General features: G+C 41.1%; 1 protein-coding gene across 2 annotated transcripts in view; it reads right to left on the bottom strand.

Moving 5' to 3' along the window:
• LOC137496880 (alpha-tocopherol transfer protein-like) overlaps positions 1–19233 on the bottom strand; it is a 253478-nt gene that overhangs the window by 91490 nt on the left and 142755 nt on the right. For both annotated transcript variants that reach the window (XM_068228656.1, XM_067151513.2), the window contains exon 4: positions 6466–6619. In XM_068228656.1, coding sequence (XP_068084757.1) covers positions 6466–6619 — 154 coding nt within the window. The remainder of the gene's footprint in view (positions 1–6465; positions 6620–19233) is intronic.

Raw genomic sequence — 19233 nt, 5'->3', positions numbered from 1 at the left:
GGGCGGCCCTAAATGAATGTTATGAATTGTGTTTATGTATGTAATACATATTCATTGGGAGCATTCTTTGGATAATTGTAACTGTTGAAAGACAGACCTTTATTTTTAAGTATACTACATGCTTGTTCTCTGAACTTATCAAATCAGGATTTACATAAAGGGTTATTATTGAGATAATAACTCATAGTTTAGGTTACGTATGTTACTTTCATGTGGTGAGTGTTGTAAATTGTAGGGACGTAATGCATCTAGTGGAATTTATTAATTGAATTGTTACCGTATAGCACTTTTTCGTCGAAATATGTGTAGCAATTTGAAATAAACTGCCACAATGCCAAAACGGTTATGCGCATCACAACGAATATCCAACTACACAAGTAACTATACACCAGTATTCTCATTTCCTTCGAATGAGGACAGGAAACTTTTATGGAAGACGAAAACCCTAATCGAAAACATAACTTTATTACGAAGAATACAAGAATATGTTTCTCATTTTCCCGAGCTGATGATGAGTTCTGCTTTCGACTTTCTTATTGTTATGTAGATTTATAGCAGTGCGTTTTATTGTTGATACTGAACAATCCTAAAAGTAACAGATGATCGGTAACAAAGTGAACCCAGATATGTGTTCTTTCTTGGATTGGGTAATAATGAGAACGTGCGAAGTAAAAGAAAAAAACAGTCTAAATTGTAAAACTAACAGGGTGTCCACCCGTATGGAAAACCTGGGAAACAGGGAAATGTCAGGGAATTCGATAAATAACGGGAAAACCTGGAAATGTCAGGGAATTCAGGAAAAATTCTGGAAATTCATTCTTCTGCCAGATAAAATTGACATACTGTATTTATCCATGTAATATGAACACATTTTTCAGTTCTTATAACATTACTCTAGGGCATGTCTTTTATGCCAGGAATAAATCGTAATGAAAAGTTAATAAGGTGTGATCTCGAATGTGAAGTAACCAATAATATCAATAGCTATATGATAGATTGATCGAATTTTCAATGTTTTGATCTGCTTACTATTGAATATTCTGTGTTGTTGAGGAATGGCGAGCTTGATGAATTTGGCCTATATTGCGTTCTCAGTTTTTCTAATCGCTTAAATGCATGGCTTCCACAACAATATATGCATATAGACAAAATTCCACAACCCAACGGATGACTGTGTTTGTTTACTGTGTAATGACTTGTGCAATAGTTACTGCCTCGTAAAATGTAAAAACAGACACAAAACACTGACTGAATGCAGAAAAGTGTGAAATTCTCTTAAGCTTAATACTCATTCGAGTGCTCATAATCATTATTATTATTATTATTATTATTATTATTATTATTATTATTATTATTATTATTATTAAATGCGCTGACGTAGGTAAGCCTTGTGTAAATGTGTAGTGCATCGTAACACCATTTGGGCTGCGCCACGTTGAGTTTCCAACCTATCTTTCGTGTGAGGGGTTCGGAAGTTTTGAGGCACGACTAGTAGCTTGTAATATCATGTGTAATTTTGTGAATACAGAACAAGATTTAAAATAGTGACATCGCATTGTAAGATGAAGGTTACCGGGCGAGTTGGCCGTGCGGTTAGGAGCGCACAGCTGTGAGCTCGCATTCAGGAGATAGTGGATTCGAATCCCACTGTCGGCAGCCCTGAAGATGGTTTTCTGTGGTTTCTCATTTTCACTCCAGGCAAATGCTGGGGCTGTACCTTAATTAAGACCACAGCCGCTTCCTTCCCATTCCTAGGACTTTCCTGTCTCATCGTCGCCATAAGACCTATCTGTGTCGGTGCGACGTAAGGATGCAGGTTATTTGTTGGTTAAGAGGTTTTGAGTTTGTGAAGTATGTTTGGATGTATTCGGTCTTGATCCAGCCAATCCCAAGCTGCCATTCATATCGATTAATATCGGTTGAGTGCAATTTCGAAACCTGGCTGACAATTGTATTGTCTACATCACCATGTGGTTAAACTACCTCACTCTGTGTGTGGTATAGGTTTAATAGTGTTCAGTGTAGATGGAATTGTATTTACATCCATGTGTTGGTTAGTATATAGTTAGTCTGTGTATCATACCTCAGTATAGTTCATGAAAGACAAGTGGCAAGAATGTGACTCAGCAAAAATTGGCACCGTGGTCTCAATCAGCCATGTAACATCCTTCCTATGCCAGTCATTAGTCGCAAATAATTTATTTCTTTTATTCGTATTAATAATGTACCTATTCTTGTTTGTATCGGATATTGTTAGGATTTGCGAATTTGTTTTCACCTGTGATTCGCGTGTGATTTTTGTAGTACGGTATTACATTTTACGAGGGCTTTGTGCCGCAGTTATATTGCATCAGCTGTTATTGAAGCAGTAGAGTGCTGGCAGCTTAGATAAGGCAATGCTCACAGGTTTTACGAACTGTCAATTTAGAAGAAAGCTGTGCGGAATTAGGACTATTTAAAATATTTTTACAATGTCCTTATCTTCTTTTTTCAGCTAACAATATCTTCATCAAAGCCAAGGAAAACTTTGTTTAATGAAAGGTGGCTGCTTGATGGTACTTTCAGAACATGGTTGAAACCCATGCCTCAAGACAAATTTTCAGCATATTGCATAATATTGTAATCTGCATAATGTCCGACTCGTTGGCTGAATGGTCAGCGTACTGGCCTTCGGTTCAGAGGGTCCCGGGTTCGATTCCCGGCCGGGTCGGGGATTTTAACCTTCATTGGTTAATTCCAATGGCCCGGGGGCTGGGTGTTTGTACTGTCCCCAACATTCCTGCAACTCGCACACCACACATAACACTATCCTCCACCACAATAATACGCAGTTACCTACACGGCAGATGCCGCCCACCCTCATCGGAGGGTCTGCCTTACAAGGGCTGCACTCGGCTAGAAATAGCCACACGAAATTATTATTATTATCTGCATAATATGTAAAACATCATTTACTGTTAGCAACGTGGGGAAGCAGGCATTAAAAAAGTCACATGGGAGGAAAGATGCATGCCAGTAGTGTCAAGTTCAGCCAGTTCTCGTCATCCCTTTCAAGTTATTTTGAAAAGGAACATTCGAATAGTGAAGTAACAAGAGACTTAAACTCAGTAGATAATACCTGGCCGCGCACAAGTTGCCCTCTGCCTGCCACAGCTACCACAACGAACTTTATCACATATGACTCCACTTCTTCTTCTTCTTCCATTAAAGAAGGTTCACCAGAGACGAGATGTCTACAGAATCTTAGAAGTGAAGCTTCCACGGTGTGAAGAATTATTTAATTTATTTTCCGGGTTGAACCGTGTTGTAATTTCTGCCTGGGAGACTGATTACCTCGGATCGAGTAGGGGTATTTCAGTCGCCTTGACAAAGAATACTGCAATGTATTCGAAACGCCGGCAAACTGTACGTGATATGCGTACAAGTACAACACGGTTCAACCCGGAAAATAAATTAAATAATGTCTACAGAATTATCTTTCAAGAGAGCAAGTAACCAAAGCTGAGATTATATGGTGCATGCATACTCTCATGCAACACCATTCTTTACGTGCCAGTGAAGCTAGTGTACGTTTGTTTCCAGACTCTGAAATAACTTCGAAAGTTCAACTGCACAGAACAAAAGTTGCGTATAGAATCATTCATGGTTTAGTTCTCTATTTCCATAAACAAGTTCTTGAGTAAGTGCACACATTTCACCGTTGGGTTTGACGAGTCACTGAATAAAGTTTCTCAGATGGACCAAATGGATCTTGTAGTTCATTGTTTCAATCCTGATACTAATGAAGTATGCACTTCTTATTTTGATTCCATGTTTCTTGGTCACTCTACCTCCTCAGATTTGTTAATGGTTTTTTTTGCAAGCACAGCAAGGATTCTATCTAAAAAAAAAAAACTTACAAATTTCAATGGATGGTCCAAATGGTTCAACTAAATTAAACTTCCAAGTTTTGAAATTTAATATGCACATTAATTGCTTTTTTAAAATGTATTTTAATATTACTGATACTTCCTTTATAATTTTGTGTTTTGTCATTTTGTGTCAGGGAAAAAACTAGTTTTTATGTCTGGAAAACAGAGAAATGTCAGGGAATTTTAAAATCTGGATTTGGTGGACACCCTGAACTAAATGCAGTTTACAAAACTCAACTTTCTATTAAATGATTTTGACACTATTATACATACACTTTAAACTATTCACAGTAAACTTATGCTAGTAGACAATATTCACGTATTACAAGCAATGCAATTTAGTTTCGTCGAGGATAGTGCCAGAGTGCAATTGGACTAGACAAAAGAGTGACTGAATTGGTGGATATATTTCTAGAAAATAGAACTCAGAGAATTACAGTACGCGAAGCTTTATCTGTCCCTGTAAAAATTGAGAGGCGAATTCCTCAAGGCAGTATTATTGGACCTTTATATTTTCTTTTTTTTAATCAATGATATGTGTAAAGAAGTGGAATCAGAGATAAGGCCGTTTGCAGGTGATGTTATTCTATACAGAGTAAATAAATAAGTTACAAGATTGTGAGCAACTACAAAATGACCTCAATAATGGTGTGAGATGGACATTACGCAATGGTATGATGATAAACGGGGTTAAAAGTCAGGTTGTGAGTTTCACAAATAGGAAAAGTCCTCTCAGTTTTAATTACTGCGTTGATGGGGGGAAAGTTCCTTTTGGGGATCATCGTAACTACCTAGGTGTTAGTATAAGGAAAGATCTTCGTTGCAGTAATCACGTAAATATGATTGTAAATAAAGGGTACAGATCTCTGCACATGGTTATGAGGATATTAAGGGGCTGTAGTAAGGATGTAAAGGAGACGGCATATAAGTCTCTGGTAAGACCCCAACTAGTGTATGGGTCCAGCGTGTGGGACCTTCACCAGGATTACTTGATTCAAGAAGTGGAAAAAATCCAAAGAAAAGCAGCTCAATTTGTTCTGAGTGATGTCCGACAAAAGAGTAGCGTTACAAAAATGTTGTAAAGTTTGGGCTGGGAACACTTCGGAGAAAGGAGACGAGCTGCTCGACTAAGTTCCGAGCTGTCAGTGGAGAGATGGCGTGGAATGAGATCAGTAGACGAATAAGTTTGAGTGGCGTCTTTAAAAGTAGGAAAGATCACAATATGAAGATAAAGTTGGAATTCAAGAGGACAAATTGGGTCAAATATTCATTATTTTATAGGAAGAGGAGTTAGGAATAACTTACCAAGGCAGTTGTTCAATAAATTTCCAATGTCACTGAAATAATTTAAGAGAAGGCTAGGAAAACAACAGATAGGAAGTCTGCCACCAGGTTGACTGCCCTAAATGCAGATCAGTAGTGATTGATTGAAGTTCCAAGCAAAGAAGCCCACGATAGCTCCACTGTATTTATGACTGTCTAGGGATATCGTGGCAAAGACTTATTACCATTTTTATTGTTGAACGTTCGTTATCTGCATATTTTTATGAATGCACGATAATTATGATTTATTGGGTACATGGAAGAGTAAATATTCGTTATGATTTGACCGCTTTGATCAAATTTTAAATATACTCCTCCTAAAATTACACAGATCTAACTTCCGACACATCAGACAATTACCTATGTTAATGATCTCACTTTTTATATTAACACAGCGTTTGAGATTATTTCTTAACTACAAGGCACAGTCGTATCCTGTACATGTGCTCGCATTACGCGGGTCGGAAGGAGCAAAGAGTTCGCCTCCTTGCGTGATATCATCGGGGCTACAGTACGGCCTGTGCATCACGAAGGAAGTGACACTACTATTTCCAGTATTACGACAAATAAAAATAGCAAGTATCAAGTACTACTCATTGGAACAAAATTTATGCACTTTTCGACAATTAGTAAGTCCACCTAGTACGTTAGTCCAAGTACAAACACCTCTATGAACTTGAGTCTACTTAAACAGATATAAATATTATGTAATGTAGCGTGAATAGATATTAAATTAATTAGTTGGTTATTTAATGCTTTAGTTGGTCTGTAAGGTAGCATATTTGATGGTGTACAACAAATACAATATAATTTAATTTGGTATATATTCTGAAAAATGAAAATGAATGAAAATCCACAGCCTGTTTCTAGTCATTTCACCGGGTCAGGAATGGAATGAATGAAGCCCCCATCTAGCGGCGAGGATAGGAATTGTGTCGGCTGCCGAAGCCTGTCGCACTCCTCTGGGGCAATGATTAATGAATCACATTAGATAAATGCTGCAGATGTACCTCAAATAAGGCCACGACAGATACCTTCCCAATCAGTTGTAAAAATAAAATTATACTTAAAAATTTGTATTAGAATGACAACTAGAAAATTATTGTTCTACAGATTGAAACATATAGACTGTATCTCTGGAATGTAATCTCTTCCTAAGTTCCACCCTAACTAAAATACTGAATACAAAGACTGGGCTACAACAGTAACCATTGACTCAATAAATTCTTACGTCCACATTCCAGAAGGAGCATGCGACGACCATATTGATCTCTGGTAGGTAGGATGGTTAGGATTCCTTGGAGGAAGATGTTCTTGTTTTTGGAAGGCACCAGACCAGCGCACAGCTTCGGATGTTCTCTCTCGAACTGGAAGAAATTCCGCACCTGAAAAATACAACGCATTAATAATAATAATAATAATAATAATAATAATAATAATAATAATAATAATAATAATAATAATAATAATAATAATAATTGTACCGGAAGGTACACCCGCCCCGTTAATTTAAATAAGGCGCCTGAGAGAACACTATCTACCATCTAAAAGTCGCAACAACTAATACAAGAAGTTTGGACATTTTCCTACATATGTCTCTACTATAAATTTGCGTTATATCCTCTGATGTGAAGAATGACTACTAAAATTATTAAGTAATTTTGTATTCCTAGGCTTTCTAAACTGAACTGATTATTCTTTGTCTTTGGTGTATTAAAGCAGTCGGCCGTGGTTAAAGGTTACAACACTTCCATCTCTTCCCGCCAACTTAAGATGTTCCCAATAGGAAATGTTGTATATTTATTTTTCAGCCAATCGATGGTGTCTTGTATTTATGTAATTACCCAATCAAAATTGACGGTGTGTCGGGCCTTAGCCCAGAGTTTTCTGGAACCTTCCTCTCGGGTATAAAAGCCGACACATTTTCGGACCAGATTGTCTTATTCATCGCTCCAGTCTAGTGTGTCCCTGTGTGTGTGTAAAGGAATGCGGAGGTGCCTCGTCCATCTTCGAGTAGTCCATCAGCTCAAGGTAATGGCAGTCTTGGTTTAACCAAGTGATAGTCCTTGAAAGCAAGTTCAAGGGGAAGGTTTCCAATCTTTAACAATGCAGTCATGGTTTAAGTAAGTGATAGTCCATGAAAGCTAGCTCAAGGGGAAGGTTTCCAATCTTTAACAATGCAGTCATCGTTTAACTAAGTGATAGTCTTTGAAAGCTAGCTCGAGGGGGAGGTTTCCAATCTGTAACAATGCAGTCATGGTTTAAATAAGTGATAGTCCTTGAAAGCTAGCTCAAGGGGAAGGTTTCCAATCTTTAACAATGTAACTTTAATTTTCTAAAATGTGAATTCCAAATTCTAATGTAAATTTCAAACAAGCCAAAGGAACTTAACCGCAATCAGGGAGTAGGGAGTGAGCGACCCTGTCGTGTTCTCTATCAACTTAATTTCGAGCTGACTATGATTTTGTAACCTTTTCCAGTTTGTAATCTTTGTAACTTAAATATTTTCTCTATTTAGTCACCTCAGTAGTATAGACTTAGCCTCTGTAACTTCGGGCCATAAGCCAAAATAGGTTTTTAAACTTTTCATTTCAATTTTCAAGGAGTGCAAGTGTCCGCCTTCTCATCATTTTTGATTTTTGGGCCAGTAACTTTAACCTGTTGTTTTTTCTTTCACAAAGGACCTGATAGAATGGGTATTCGATACCCCTGTGAAATTATATTTCATTCTCTTTATGTAAAGATGGTAGACTGTTGAGCACATTGCTTGAATGTTGGTTGTGCCTTTGATAAGCCTGGAAATTTCTGGAAATAGGTTCCTAGCATACATTTTATAGAGCAAAGACGCTCTGTTGAATGGTGCCTTTGGAAGGCTGTAATGTTATAAGGTTTGGAGAGTAGTCTCCTAGATAAATTTGAAGAGCAAAGAGGTTTTTTTTTTTTTTTTTTTTTTTTTGTTTGTTTGCTAGTTGCTTTACGTCGCACCGACACAGATAGGTCTTATGGCGACGATGGGACAGGAAAGAGCTAGGAGTGGGAAGGAAGCGGCCGTGGCCTTGATTAAGGTATAGCCCCAGCATTTGCCTGGTGTGAAAATGGGAAACCACGGAAAAACCATTTTCAGGGCTGCCGACAGTGGGGTTCGAACCTACTATCTCCCGAATACTGGATACTGACCGCACTTAAGCGACTGCAGCTATCGAGCTCGGTAAAGATGCTTTTACTATGGTGTAAAAGAAATTGGGAGATCCGTCCCCTTGATTACTGAGTGAATGGAGTGGTAGTGCTCAAGTTACTCTTGTAAATTGGGGGCTTTAAGCTTAGATTGTTAATTGACAATTTGTTGATTTTTCCTACATTGTACCTTAACTAACGAGCTAGTTCTGTAACTGTTTCTGCTTAGCGAATTATTTATTAGAATTTTACATAGGAAAAGAAGCCAAAAATAGCAGGAAAAAAGACATATAGCTCTAATTTCAAAGTTTTAAATTAATCTTCTGATTGTCTTATATCGACCCATCCATGCCCGCACCTTCTTTAACCTCTGTCCACCACGAAATCCCGGTATCAAGAATAATAATAATAATAATAATAATAATAATAATAATAATAATAATAATAATAATAATAATGTACGCCTCTGTGGTGTAGTGGTTAGCATGATTAGCTGCCACCCCCCGGAGGTCCGGGTTCGATTCCCGGCTCTGCCACGAAATTTGAAAAGTGGTACGAGGGCTGGAACGGGGCCCACTCAGCCATCCTGGAAGTGGTTTTCCGTTGTTTCCCACTTCTCCTCCAGGCAAATGCCGGGATGGTACCTCACTTAAGGTCACGGCCGTTTCCTTCCCTCTTCCTTGTCTATCCCTTCCAATCTTCCCATCCCTCCACAAGGCCCCTGTTCAGCATAGCAGGTGAGGTTGCCTTGGCGAGGTACTGGTCATTCTCCCCAGTTGTATCCCCGACCCAAAGTCTGAAACTCCAGGACACTGCCCTTGAGGCGGTAGAGGTGGGATCCCTCGCCGAGTCCGAGGGAAAATCCAACCCTGGAGGGTAAACAGATTAAGATAGATAATAATGATAATGATAATAATAATAATAATAATAATAATAATAATAATAATAATAATAATAATAAATAGTAATAATAAGTTTATGTCCCACCAACTACTTTAATAATGTTATTGGCTTTACGTCCCACTAACTCCTTTTACGGTTTTCGGAGAATCCGAAGTGCCGGCATTTTGTCCCACAGCAGTTCTTTTACATGCTGCCGATAGATCTACCGACACGAGGATGACATATTTAAGCACATTCGAATACCACCGGACTGAGCCGGGATCGAATCCGCCAACTTCAGCTCAGCAGACTGGCGCTTTACCGTGTGAGCTACACAACACACCATACCGGTATATTTAAAAGTAGTAGTAGTGCCGGCCCGGTGGTGTACGGGTAACGTGCCTGCCTCTTACCCGGAGGCCCCGGGTTCGATACCCGGCCAGGTCAGGGAATTTAACCTGGACCTGAGGGATGGTTCGAGGTCCACTCAGCCTACGTGATTGGAATTGAGGAGCTATCTGAAGGTGAGATAGCCCCGGTGTAGGAAGCCAAGAATAACGGCCGAGAGGATTCGTCGTGCTGACCACACGACACCTTGTGATCTGCAGGCCTTCGGGCTGAGCAGCGGTCGCTTGATAGGCTAAGGCCATTCAAGGGCTGTAGCGCCATGGGGTTTGTTTTGTTTGTTTAGTAGTAGTAAAAAAAAGTGGGAAATCATAGAAAACCATCTTCAGGGCTGCCGACGGTGGGATTCGCACCCACCATCTCCCGAATGCAACCTCACAGCTACGCGACCCGAACCGTGCGGCCAGCGTCCTCCGTTCTAGCGAAGTTTCGAATTAATTCTGTAATTGAACTACTACATAATCTAACTATTCGGATGTATACTGCAGTCATGTGGGGTAACTGAACAATATCTAAGAGACAAGCCAGAACTAGAAACACAAAGGTTGCCGTGTTCTATCATAATATATATATGTCTGTCCAGCTCCAGAAACTTGCACATGACTGATTCGAAAATTTTACGACATCCACATCATATCCGATCACTGCGTCATCCGACTTCCATTTCTTCTGATCACAGTGGAATACTTCGAATGGAAAGAGCAAGAGATTTCAATATCGTAAAATACTTGGATAATTTATTTGCCTCCTAGACAGCAAAGTTACCGTTGTCATCATCATCATCATCATCATCATCATCATCATCATCATCACTGCAAGGTGGTTACGGCTACACAGATTGATTTAGAACGAGTGCTGGAACTATTATCATGAAATGAAAAGTCGTACGGCTTTTAGTGCCGGGATATCCCAGGACGGATTCGAGCATGTCTTTCTATTTGACCCCCGTAGGCGACCTGCGCGTCGTGATGAGGATGAAATGGTGATGAAGACAACACATACACCCAGCACCCGTGCCGTAGTAATTAACCAAGTAAGGTCAAAATCCCCGACCCGGCCGGGAATCGAACCCGGGACCCTCTGAACCGAAAGCCAGTACGCTGACCGTTCAGCCAACGAGTCGGACACTATTAGCATGTTGAGCAGATAGAAACATCGAACCCCTTGTGTAATTCAATGCACGTTGTTATGCTCTTGTTATGAATTAATGAATTCTCTTCTCTCTCAGTCACGAATGACCAACTGGGGACAACGTATTCATTTATTCTAATCAGTGTAATCATTATTAATAGATGTGTTGTTGTTTGAGTCATCAGTGCATATACTGGTTTGATGCAGCCCTACATGCCACCCTATCCTGTGCTAAAGTTTTCATTTCTATTTAACTACTACATCCTACATCTGCTCGAATCTGCTTGCCATATTCATACCTTGGTCTACCCCTAGCATTCTTACCGTCTACACTTCCCTCAAAATTCAACAGAACAAGTCCTGAGCGTCTTAAGATGTGTTCTGTCATTCTATCTCCTCTCAACAATTCGATTCTGTATATTTTCATTCATGATTCGATCTGTCAACCTCACCTTCAGCATTCTTCTGTAACACCTCATTTCAAAAGCTTCTATTTTTCTTTCTTTCTTTCTTTCTTTCTTTCTTTCTTTCTTTCTTTCTTTCTTTCTTAGCTATTTATCGTCCATGTTTAACTTCCATACAATGCCATGCTCCAGACGAAAGTCTTCAAAAACATATTCCTAATTTCTATATCAATGTTCGAAATGAGCAAATTTATTTTCTAAACAGATGTTCGTTTTTTATAATACACAATATTAAAGATGATCCAACTAAGAAAAAGTTACAAAATTATTTAGGTATACGGCATATTCCATGAATACTTGGACGTATCTTGAATTAATGATTATATCCTGTGAACTTAGCATTTGAGATACTTCCTAGACTAAGTCATGGAGTGTAGGATACCTCCACATGCATATGGTTACTACTAGCTACATGCATCTCCTCTGTTTTCATCCCCTTTACATATCTTTTCTCATATTGCTTTTATATCATTACGTAGTTTTTCTGATCTCCCTGGTGTCTTCCATTCCTTGTTAATAGCTTAACAAGAGTGTAAAGTTCAAGCTCATTTTCGATTTTTCCTATCCCCTTTCCATCTACATTTTTCTCTCTGGAGTTTGTTTCACCATAGTCTTTTAGTAGTATGCCACTTCCATATCTTTTTTCCATAAAATTAATCTATTTTCTTCATTTACTGTGTTATAGCTTTATTCTCATATACTCCCATCAGCCTTCAAAATATCCCCATCATTTCTCTTTTCGTTAATATTTATTTCAGTTTTTACTGCCATAGTATTACTAATTAAAAAAAACAGCAAGTATTCTCTTGTTAGGCTGGTGCAGGTTTCTTGACAAAATGTACAATGTACACCGATCGTCATATCTGAAGTGTTGTCAAATTTTGATGCTCTACAGCAGGGCCTCTCAGGGTGCATGCACCGTGCACGGTGCAAAAGATGACTTCGCTTGCTTGACCAAAGTGCAGACCCCCACTCCTCGATTTGGAGCAATAGCGCTGTCTCTCTCTTTCCCCACGCTTGTCTCGCTCGCTCCGCCTGTCTCCCTCTTCCTCACTTGCTCCGTAGCACACCATTTCCGAGCCGAGTTGAGCCGAGCTTAGCCGAGTAGCCCAGAGACAAAGAGTTGGTCCGAGCCGAGCCGAGTGGGCCCGATGCACTATGCACAGGAACTCTGCACCTCAGTTTGCACGCGTGAGATTTTGGGCGTTTGAGAGGCCCTGCTCTACAGTATCCAAACCATGCATTATCGAACATGGACCGTTTCTTAAAAAATGACCAGTGTGCCCTCCCACACAACATACTAGCCGCTGTCGCATTCATTCCGAATTACTCTGCACATAAACCAATTCTGATTCGTCAGGTCTATCTCCAGCTGCTGATCCATTATATTGTCATTGTTCTCATTTTTTCTTCAGCAATATGCAAATTTATTTCTCCCAAACATCACGAGGCCATCCTCCATGTCTTTTGTCTGTAACAGTTGGTTAAAAATATGTTCTTGGAGTCCTATTCGAAGCAAGGAAGCCGGTGTTAACATTGATGCTTTCACGGCCCGTACTTGTAGACACGATATAGGCTTTTAGACTTATGCCATGTCAAGAAAACAAGGTGAAACTCTATGTTTCGCAGATAACTTTGCTCTGCGTCATCAGAAGAAAATATCGACTGTTCACGAGGAAGACTTCTACAGAAATGAGAGTTTGAATTTAAGAATCCTTTTTATAGTTGGTCCCTTATATCGGACTTGACGCTTGTGAAGCCCAACATAAAGCTGTAATTGGAAAGCTTCACCATAATGCCGCTGGAGCGCTGGCCTCCTAGTCACCGACAGGAAGCTATATATCGCAAATTGCCACATTTCCAGTTTTTTTGTATCGTTTTGCTGTCGTAAATGTTGGCAGTGTGTTCGCTGTGAGGTGCTTGTTGGCTTGATATTGAGAATTGATAGTTATGCTCTAGTGAGTTTATTTTTTTATTGTGTAGTGTGGTGATTATATTTTTTAAATTGTGTTTACAAATCTTGGAATTTGTGACATTATTGTGCGCCCTTTTGTAGGCTACTTAGAGCAGAAATTTTCTGCAAACAAGAACGAATGTAATGAGTGGCTCAAAGTGATTTCTCGCTGTAACTTCGTCCTAAACAAGAATTTTAGTTTATGCACTAATTCGTTTTTTTTAATGGTGTAGTGATTTGCTTTTCTTTAACTGTGTTAGGAAATATTCGAATATGTATTGCTGTGTACCTTTTTGTATTTCGAACAGAAAAAAAAAAGAGCAAAGGCACACTATCATTTCACGAATTCTCTGTAGACCAGGACAAAACTACGGAGTGGCTCAAAGCAGTTAGCACTTTCACCTTAGTTTTCCGTTTCTTTTCCGGATATTTCTTTCTTTCTTTCTTTCTTTCTTTCTTTCTTTATTTGTTTACCCCTCCAGGGTTGACTTTTGCCTCGGACTCACCGAGGGATCCCACCTCACCACCTCAAGGGTAGTGTCCTGGAGCATGAGACTTCGGGTCTGGGGATACAACTGGGAAGGATGACCAGTACCTCGCCCAGGCGGCCGCAACTGCTATGCTGAACAAGGGCCTTGCGTTGGGGATGGGAAGATTGGAAGGGATAGACAAGGAGGAGGGAAGGAAGCGGCCTGTAAGTTAGGAACCATCCCCGCATTTGCCTGGAGGAGAAGTGGGAAACTATGGAAAACCACTTCGAGGATGGCTGAGGTGGGAATTCCCCCCCCCCCCCACTACTCAGCTGACCTCCCAAGGCTGAGTGGACCCCGTTCCAGCCCTCGTACCACTTTTGAAATTTCGTGGCAGGGCTAGGAATCGAACCCGGGCCTCCAGGGGTGGCAACTGATCACGCTAATCGGATATTTTTTACCCCTAAATTTTCTTTCGTTGAATAATCCTTTAGGCGGAGTCGTATTTGCCATATGACAGCAACACAACACATTTTTTATCCAAGATAATCTGAATTAAACACTGACAAGTAAGAACCATTACTCTTATGACGATAAAGCCAACGTAGGCCTATGAAGTGTTGTTACCTGAGCAATGAACAGTTTACAATTTACACTGACTGAAAGTGACAATGCAACACCAAGGAGGAGTGGTTCGAAAGGGATGAAAGTTGGGGAAAAAACAGAGACGGCACGGATAATTGATGTTTATTTCAAACCGATATGCAGGTTACACAATGCGCACGGCATCGACTCAGTAGGATGTAGGACCACCGCGAGCGGCGATGCACGCAGAAACACGTCGAGGTACAGAGTCAATAAGAGTGCGGATGGTGTCCTGAGGGATGGTTCTCCATTCTCTGTCAACCATTTGCCACAGTTGGTCGTCCGTACGAGGCTGGGGCAGAGTTTGCAAACGGCGTCCAATGAGATCCCACACGTGTTCGATTGGTGAGAGATCCGGAGAGTACGCTGGCCACGGAAGCATCTGTACATCTCGTAGAGCCTGTTGGGAGATGCGAGCAGTGTGTGGGCGGGCATTATCCTGCTGAAACAGAGCATTGGGCAGCCCCTGAAGGTACGGGAGTGCCACCGGCCGCAGCACATGCTGCACGTAGCGGTGGGCATTTAACGTACCTTGAATACGCACTAGAGGTGACGTGGAATCATACGCAATAGCGCCCCAAACCATGATGCCGCGTTGTCTAGCGGTAGGGCGCTCCACAGTTACTGCCGGATTTGACCTTTCTCCACGCCGACGCCACACTCGTCTGCGGTGACTATCACTGACAGAACAGAAGCGTGACTCATCGGAGAACACGACGTTCCGCCATTCCCTCATCCAAGTCGCTCTAGCCCGGCACCATGCCAGGCGTGCACGTCTATGCTGTGGAGTCAATGGTAGTCTTCTGAGCGGACGCCGGCCGGGAGTGCAGGCCTCCTTCAACCAATCGACGGGAAATTGTTCTGGTCGATATTGGAACAGCCAGAGTGTCTTGCACATGCTGAAGAATGGCGGTTGACGTGGCGTGCGGGGCTGCCACCGCTTGGCGGCGGATGCGCCGATCCTCGCGTGCTGACGTCACTCGGGCTGCGCCTGGACCCCTCGCACGTGCCACATGTCCCTGCGCCAACCATCTTCGCAACAGGCGCTGCACCGTGGACACATCCCTGTGGGTATCGGCTGCGATTTGACGAAGCGACCAACCTGCCCTTCTCAGCCCGATCACCATACCCCTCGTAAAGTCGTCTGTCTGCTGGAAATGCCTCCGTTGACGGCGGCCTGGCATTCCTAGCTATACACGTGTCCTGTGGCACACGACAACACGTTCTACAATGACTGTCGGCTGAGAAATCACGGTACGAAGTGGGCCATTCGCCAACGCCGTGTCCCATTTATCGTTCGCTACGTGCGCAGCACAGCGGCGCATTTCACATCATGAGCATTCCTCAGTGACGTCAGTCTACCCTGCAATTGGCATAAAGTTCTGACCACTCCTTCTTGGTGTTGCATTTGCTCTGTCAGTCAGTGTATTTACTCAAGACTTTTCTCTGATTGAATTTTTATTTAACGTTCTTCGTTTTCTTGCTATTTGCTTTACGTCGCACCGACACAGATAGGTTTTATGGCGACGGTGGGATAGGAAAGGGCTAGGAGTGGGAAGGCATCGGCCGTGGCCTTAACTGAGGTACAGCCTGATGTGAAAATGGGAAACCACGGAAAACCATCTTCAGGGCAGTCGACAGTGAGGTTCGAACCCACTATCTCCCGGATGCTTGATCACAGCTGCGCGCCCCTAACCACACGGCCAACTCGCCCGAAATGTAATCTGAAACTACATATATAGAAATTAAAATTTAAACATGTTTGCGTCAAAATATTTCTGTTATCCATACAACGAATATAGAAAAAAGGTAAGACTTATGTTTTGTCCAGCCCCTTTCCTGAGAGCAGCACTTTAAGAATTTTAAAACAAATTGAGCAATGACTCTTAATCTCAAGATTAACATTAGAAGACAAAAGTATTGTGGTAAGTTCAGCTATGTATCTACTGTAAATGCGATGATAATAAAAGCGATTACTATTATTCCTCACAATTAAGGAACGTCAGTTGAACTACTCCATCTCTCCACAGTTTCATTTCACGACGTTATTTTGGCACATATCAATGAAAGTAGCCTTTAGGATTAATCATTTTAACAGTATTAGTCATTGTAACATACTTCTTTATTCCATAAATTAAGATAAATCGGCAGTCAGAGTCAATATCGGAACGTCAGCTGGACTACTCCATCTCTCCGCAGTTTCACTTCACGGCATTATTTTGGTAAATATCAACGATGGCAACCTTTAGGATTAATCATTTTAACAGTATTAACCTATGTAACATTCTCCATAACACTCAATTACGATAAATCGGCAATCGAAGTCAATATCTTTTCCATAAAGAAGTATGCATTTCTACCGCAAATAGTCAGGCCGCCAGCGCCACGTGTCGCGCTGTGTAACTACTCCGATTACAGTGCGTAGACCCGATTGTCAAGGCCGGTAACGAGCTAGCCAGAGCGACGCATCGAGTCGGCCGTGTTTCATTTAGTGCCAAGTTAAAATGTTGTAATGAGCAGGCGGTATCAGCAGCCATTGGATGCAGATCGAGCAGGCAGTGAAAGCTCCAATTACGATGTTCCATCACACCGTACGTGCGTGCGTGCGTGCGTGCGTGCGTGCGTGCGTGAGTAGTAACAGAGAGGGTATAAGACGGATCGGGAACAAAAGTGGCAGAAGAAATAAATAGAAAATAATAAAATAAAGTGCAACGAAAGACACCCAGGATAGAACAGAACAGTGCAGAAGAATGGAAAGATAGTGTGTGGAGCAAAGCCTATATCATGTCTAAAAGAAACCGGTGGCTTTACATGACTATTAATATATAGGGGCGTTCAGTTTTACGTGGAATCCCAACCACGGGATGTAACTCAACATTTCAAAACTTCCACGTGCACTGAGTAGGATTCAAACCATGGCCATCTTATTGAAAAGAAGTGACAGTATCAATCGTATAGCACGTGCTCTTACTAGAAGACGTTCTCTTTATAAGAGAAGTCCCTCTCCTGACTGTCGTAACAAGCAACTAAAAGAGGTAACCCCCAAGAAACGTAGTTTGGCGACCACGAGGCCCTAGCTAAACCTGACACTGCTATTGTGACTTCCCTTCTCGGAGAACAATCATCAAATGAGAAATGCAACCAAGCAAGTAAAGGGCGCCAATCTTTAAGTTGAGGACTTAAAGATAAAATTTATAATCAAGCTTGGACAGACTCTTATCACAGGGGTGAGGTGATAGTACACTAATCATTAAGCAGGAGAATTAGAAATCAAAAGGCTAATTAAGGCAGATTAAAGTAAACTAGAAAAATACTATTTATTATATTTAATATGAATGACGACGGTTTAACGAGAACTGAATTTAAATTAGAAAATGAATTTAATAAAAAATTGAATGACTCTACTTCGCGAAAACTTGCAATATCTTTAACTCGCTTGCTCACCATGTCGTCTTGTTCTGCTGGTCCTTGGAAAGCTTCCATCCTTGCAGCTGGAACATCACCGGTCGTCTTTGATATCTCTTCATCTGCAGCTCAGTACCATTCCTGCCTTGCCAATTGCACCCACCACTAATTGGAAGATGACTTCAAAACTAACACTCCCTATTATGCTTTATCCCATAGATTGGAGATAAGCCCTATGTCACAGTTAGAAGAACCACCTTGGGTTATATGGAGAGGATACTCAATTAAGAATCCTTCCAACTTTACTGAAAATGTTCTAGGAAGTTTCATTTCTATCTAGATTAAAACTATCTATTGACTTAGACTGGTTCAAACCGGTCTTATAGCCGTGCTGTACGTACTTCCTCATGAGAGTGGCTATACACACCTCATTCAGAATTTCTAAGTATCGAGACGCAGAATCAAGTAGAACATAATGTAGAAGTCTCGTAGAAGATCGTAGAATAATGTAGAGAGACTCGCAGAAGCGAATAAGACGTTGTAGAGAGAGCCTCCAGGAGCTCCAACACGTCCTTTTATAACCTTCTCTCGCGCTAATTACAGGCCGCTACCACGTGGTCCAATCAGATGACACTTCTCTCCCCACTCCAGAAATTAGAGTTGACGGGCCATATCCATGATATCAACTGTTCTTCTATTCGTCCTTTCACTCAGTATCCATGGCAACATGACGCTCCTTTGAAAATATAGGCGTTGATCAGTTCGAATAATTCTGGTCGAAATACGGTAGCTTACGTTAGGACGCGTGAACACGTGCTCGCTTTTCTCAGAACTTGATGTTTAAATTTGTCCTTCCTTCCTCCTCGGTGATGTGGCAAGATAGCGGAAATCTACTGCAAGTTAATTTTAACCAACTGTCGCAAGAATCTAAGTGAATATTAGGATATTCAGCCCTCGTTTATAAGTCGTAGTTACAAAGTAATGAAATGATAGTGAGCAAATGATTAAACATGAATTATAATACAATTACATACCAAATAAATATCATGACGTTAAATTCCTCAATTAATTACACATAATAAAATTAACATAATTACACTGTAACGTCTGGAACGTTACACTATCTCTTACCTGTGCCAGGCACTTCGCTGTCCACTTTCCTATTCAACCTCCCTTGGTCAGTATAGAGGATTGTTGCCTAGTTGTACTTCCTCTTAATACAACAATCACCACCACCACTCCCCTGGTCAACTCTTGTTCTCTTCCGACCCCGACGGTATGAAGTTTCCGAGGCCGAGGCAGCCTCTCATTTTCTCGCGTTTCGTGGCCCTTCACTTTCGTTTCTCGATATCTTCATTTTTTCACCTTCTCCGAACTATAATCACCACCACCATTCATATAAAAGTACTGTTATCATCTTTCACTTTTATGTTTCTATCACACTCCTTATGAATACAAGTTACGGTATA

This window comes from Anabrus simplex, chromosome 7 (assembly GCF_040414725.1).
Source record: "Anabrus simplex isolate iqAnaSimp1 chromosome 7, ASM4041472v1, whole genome shotgun sequence".
NCBI lineage: Eukaryota > Metazoa > Arthropoda > Insecta > Orthoptera > Tettigoniidae > Anabrus > Anabrus simplex.
This window is presented reverse-complemented; position numbering and strand designations above follow the sequence as displayed.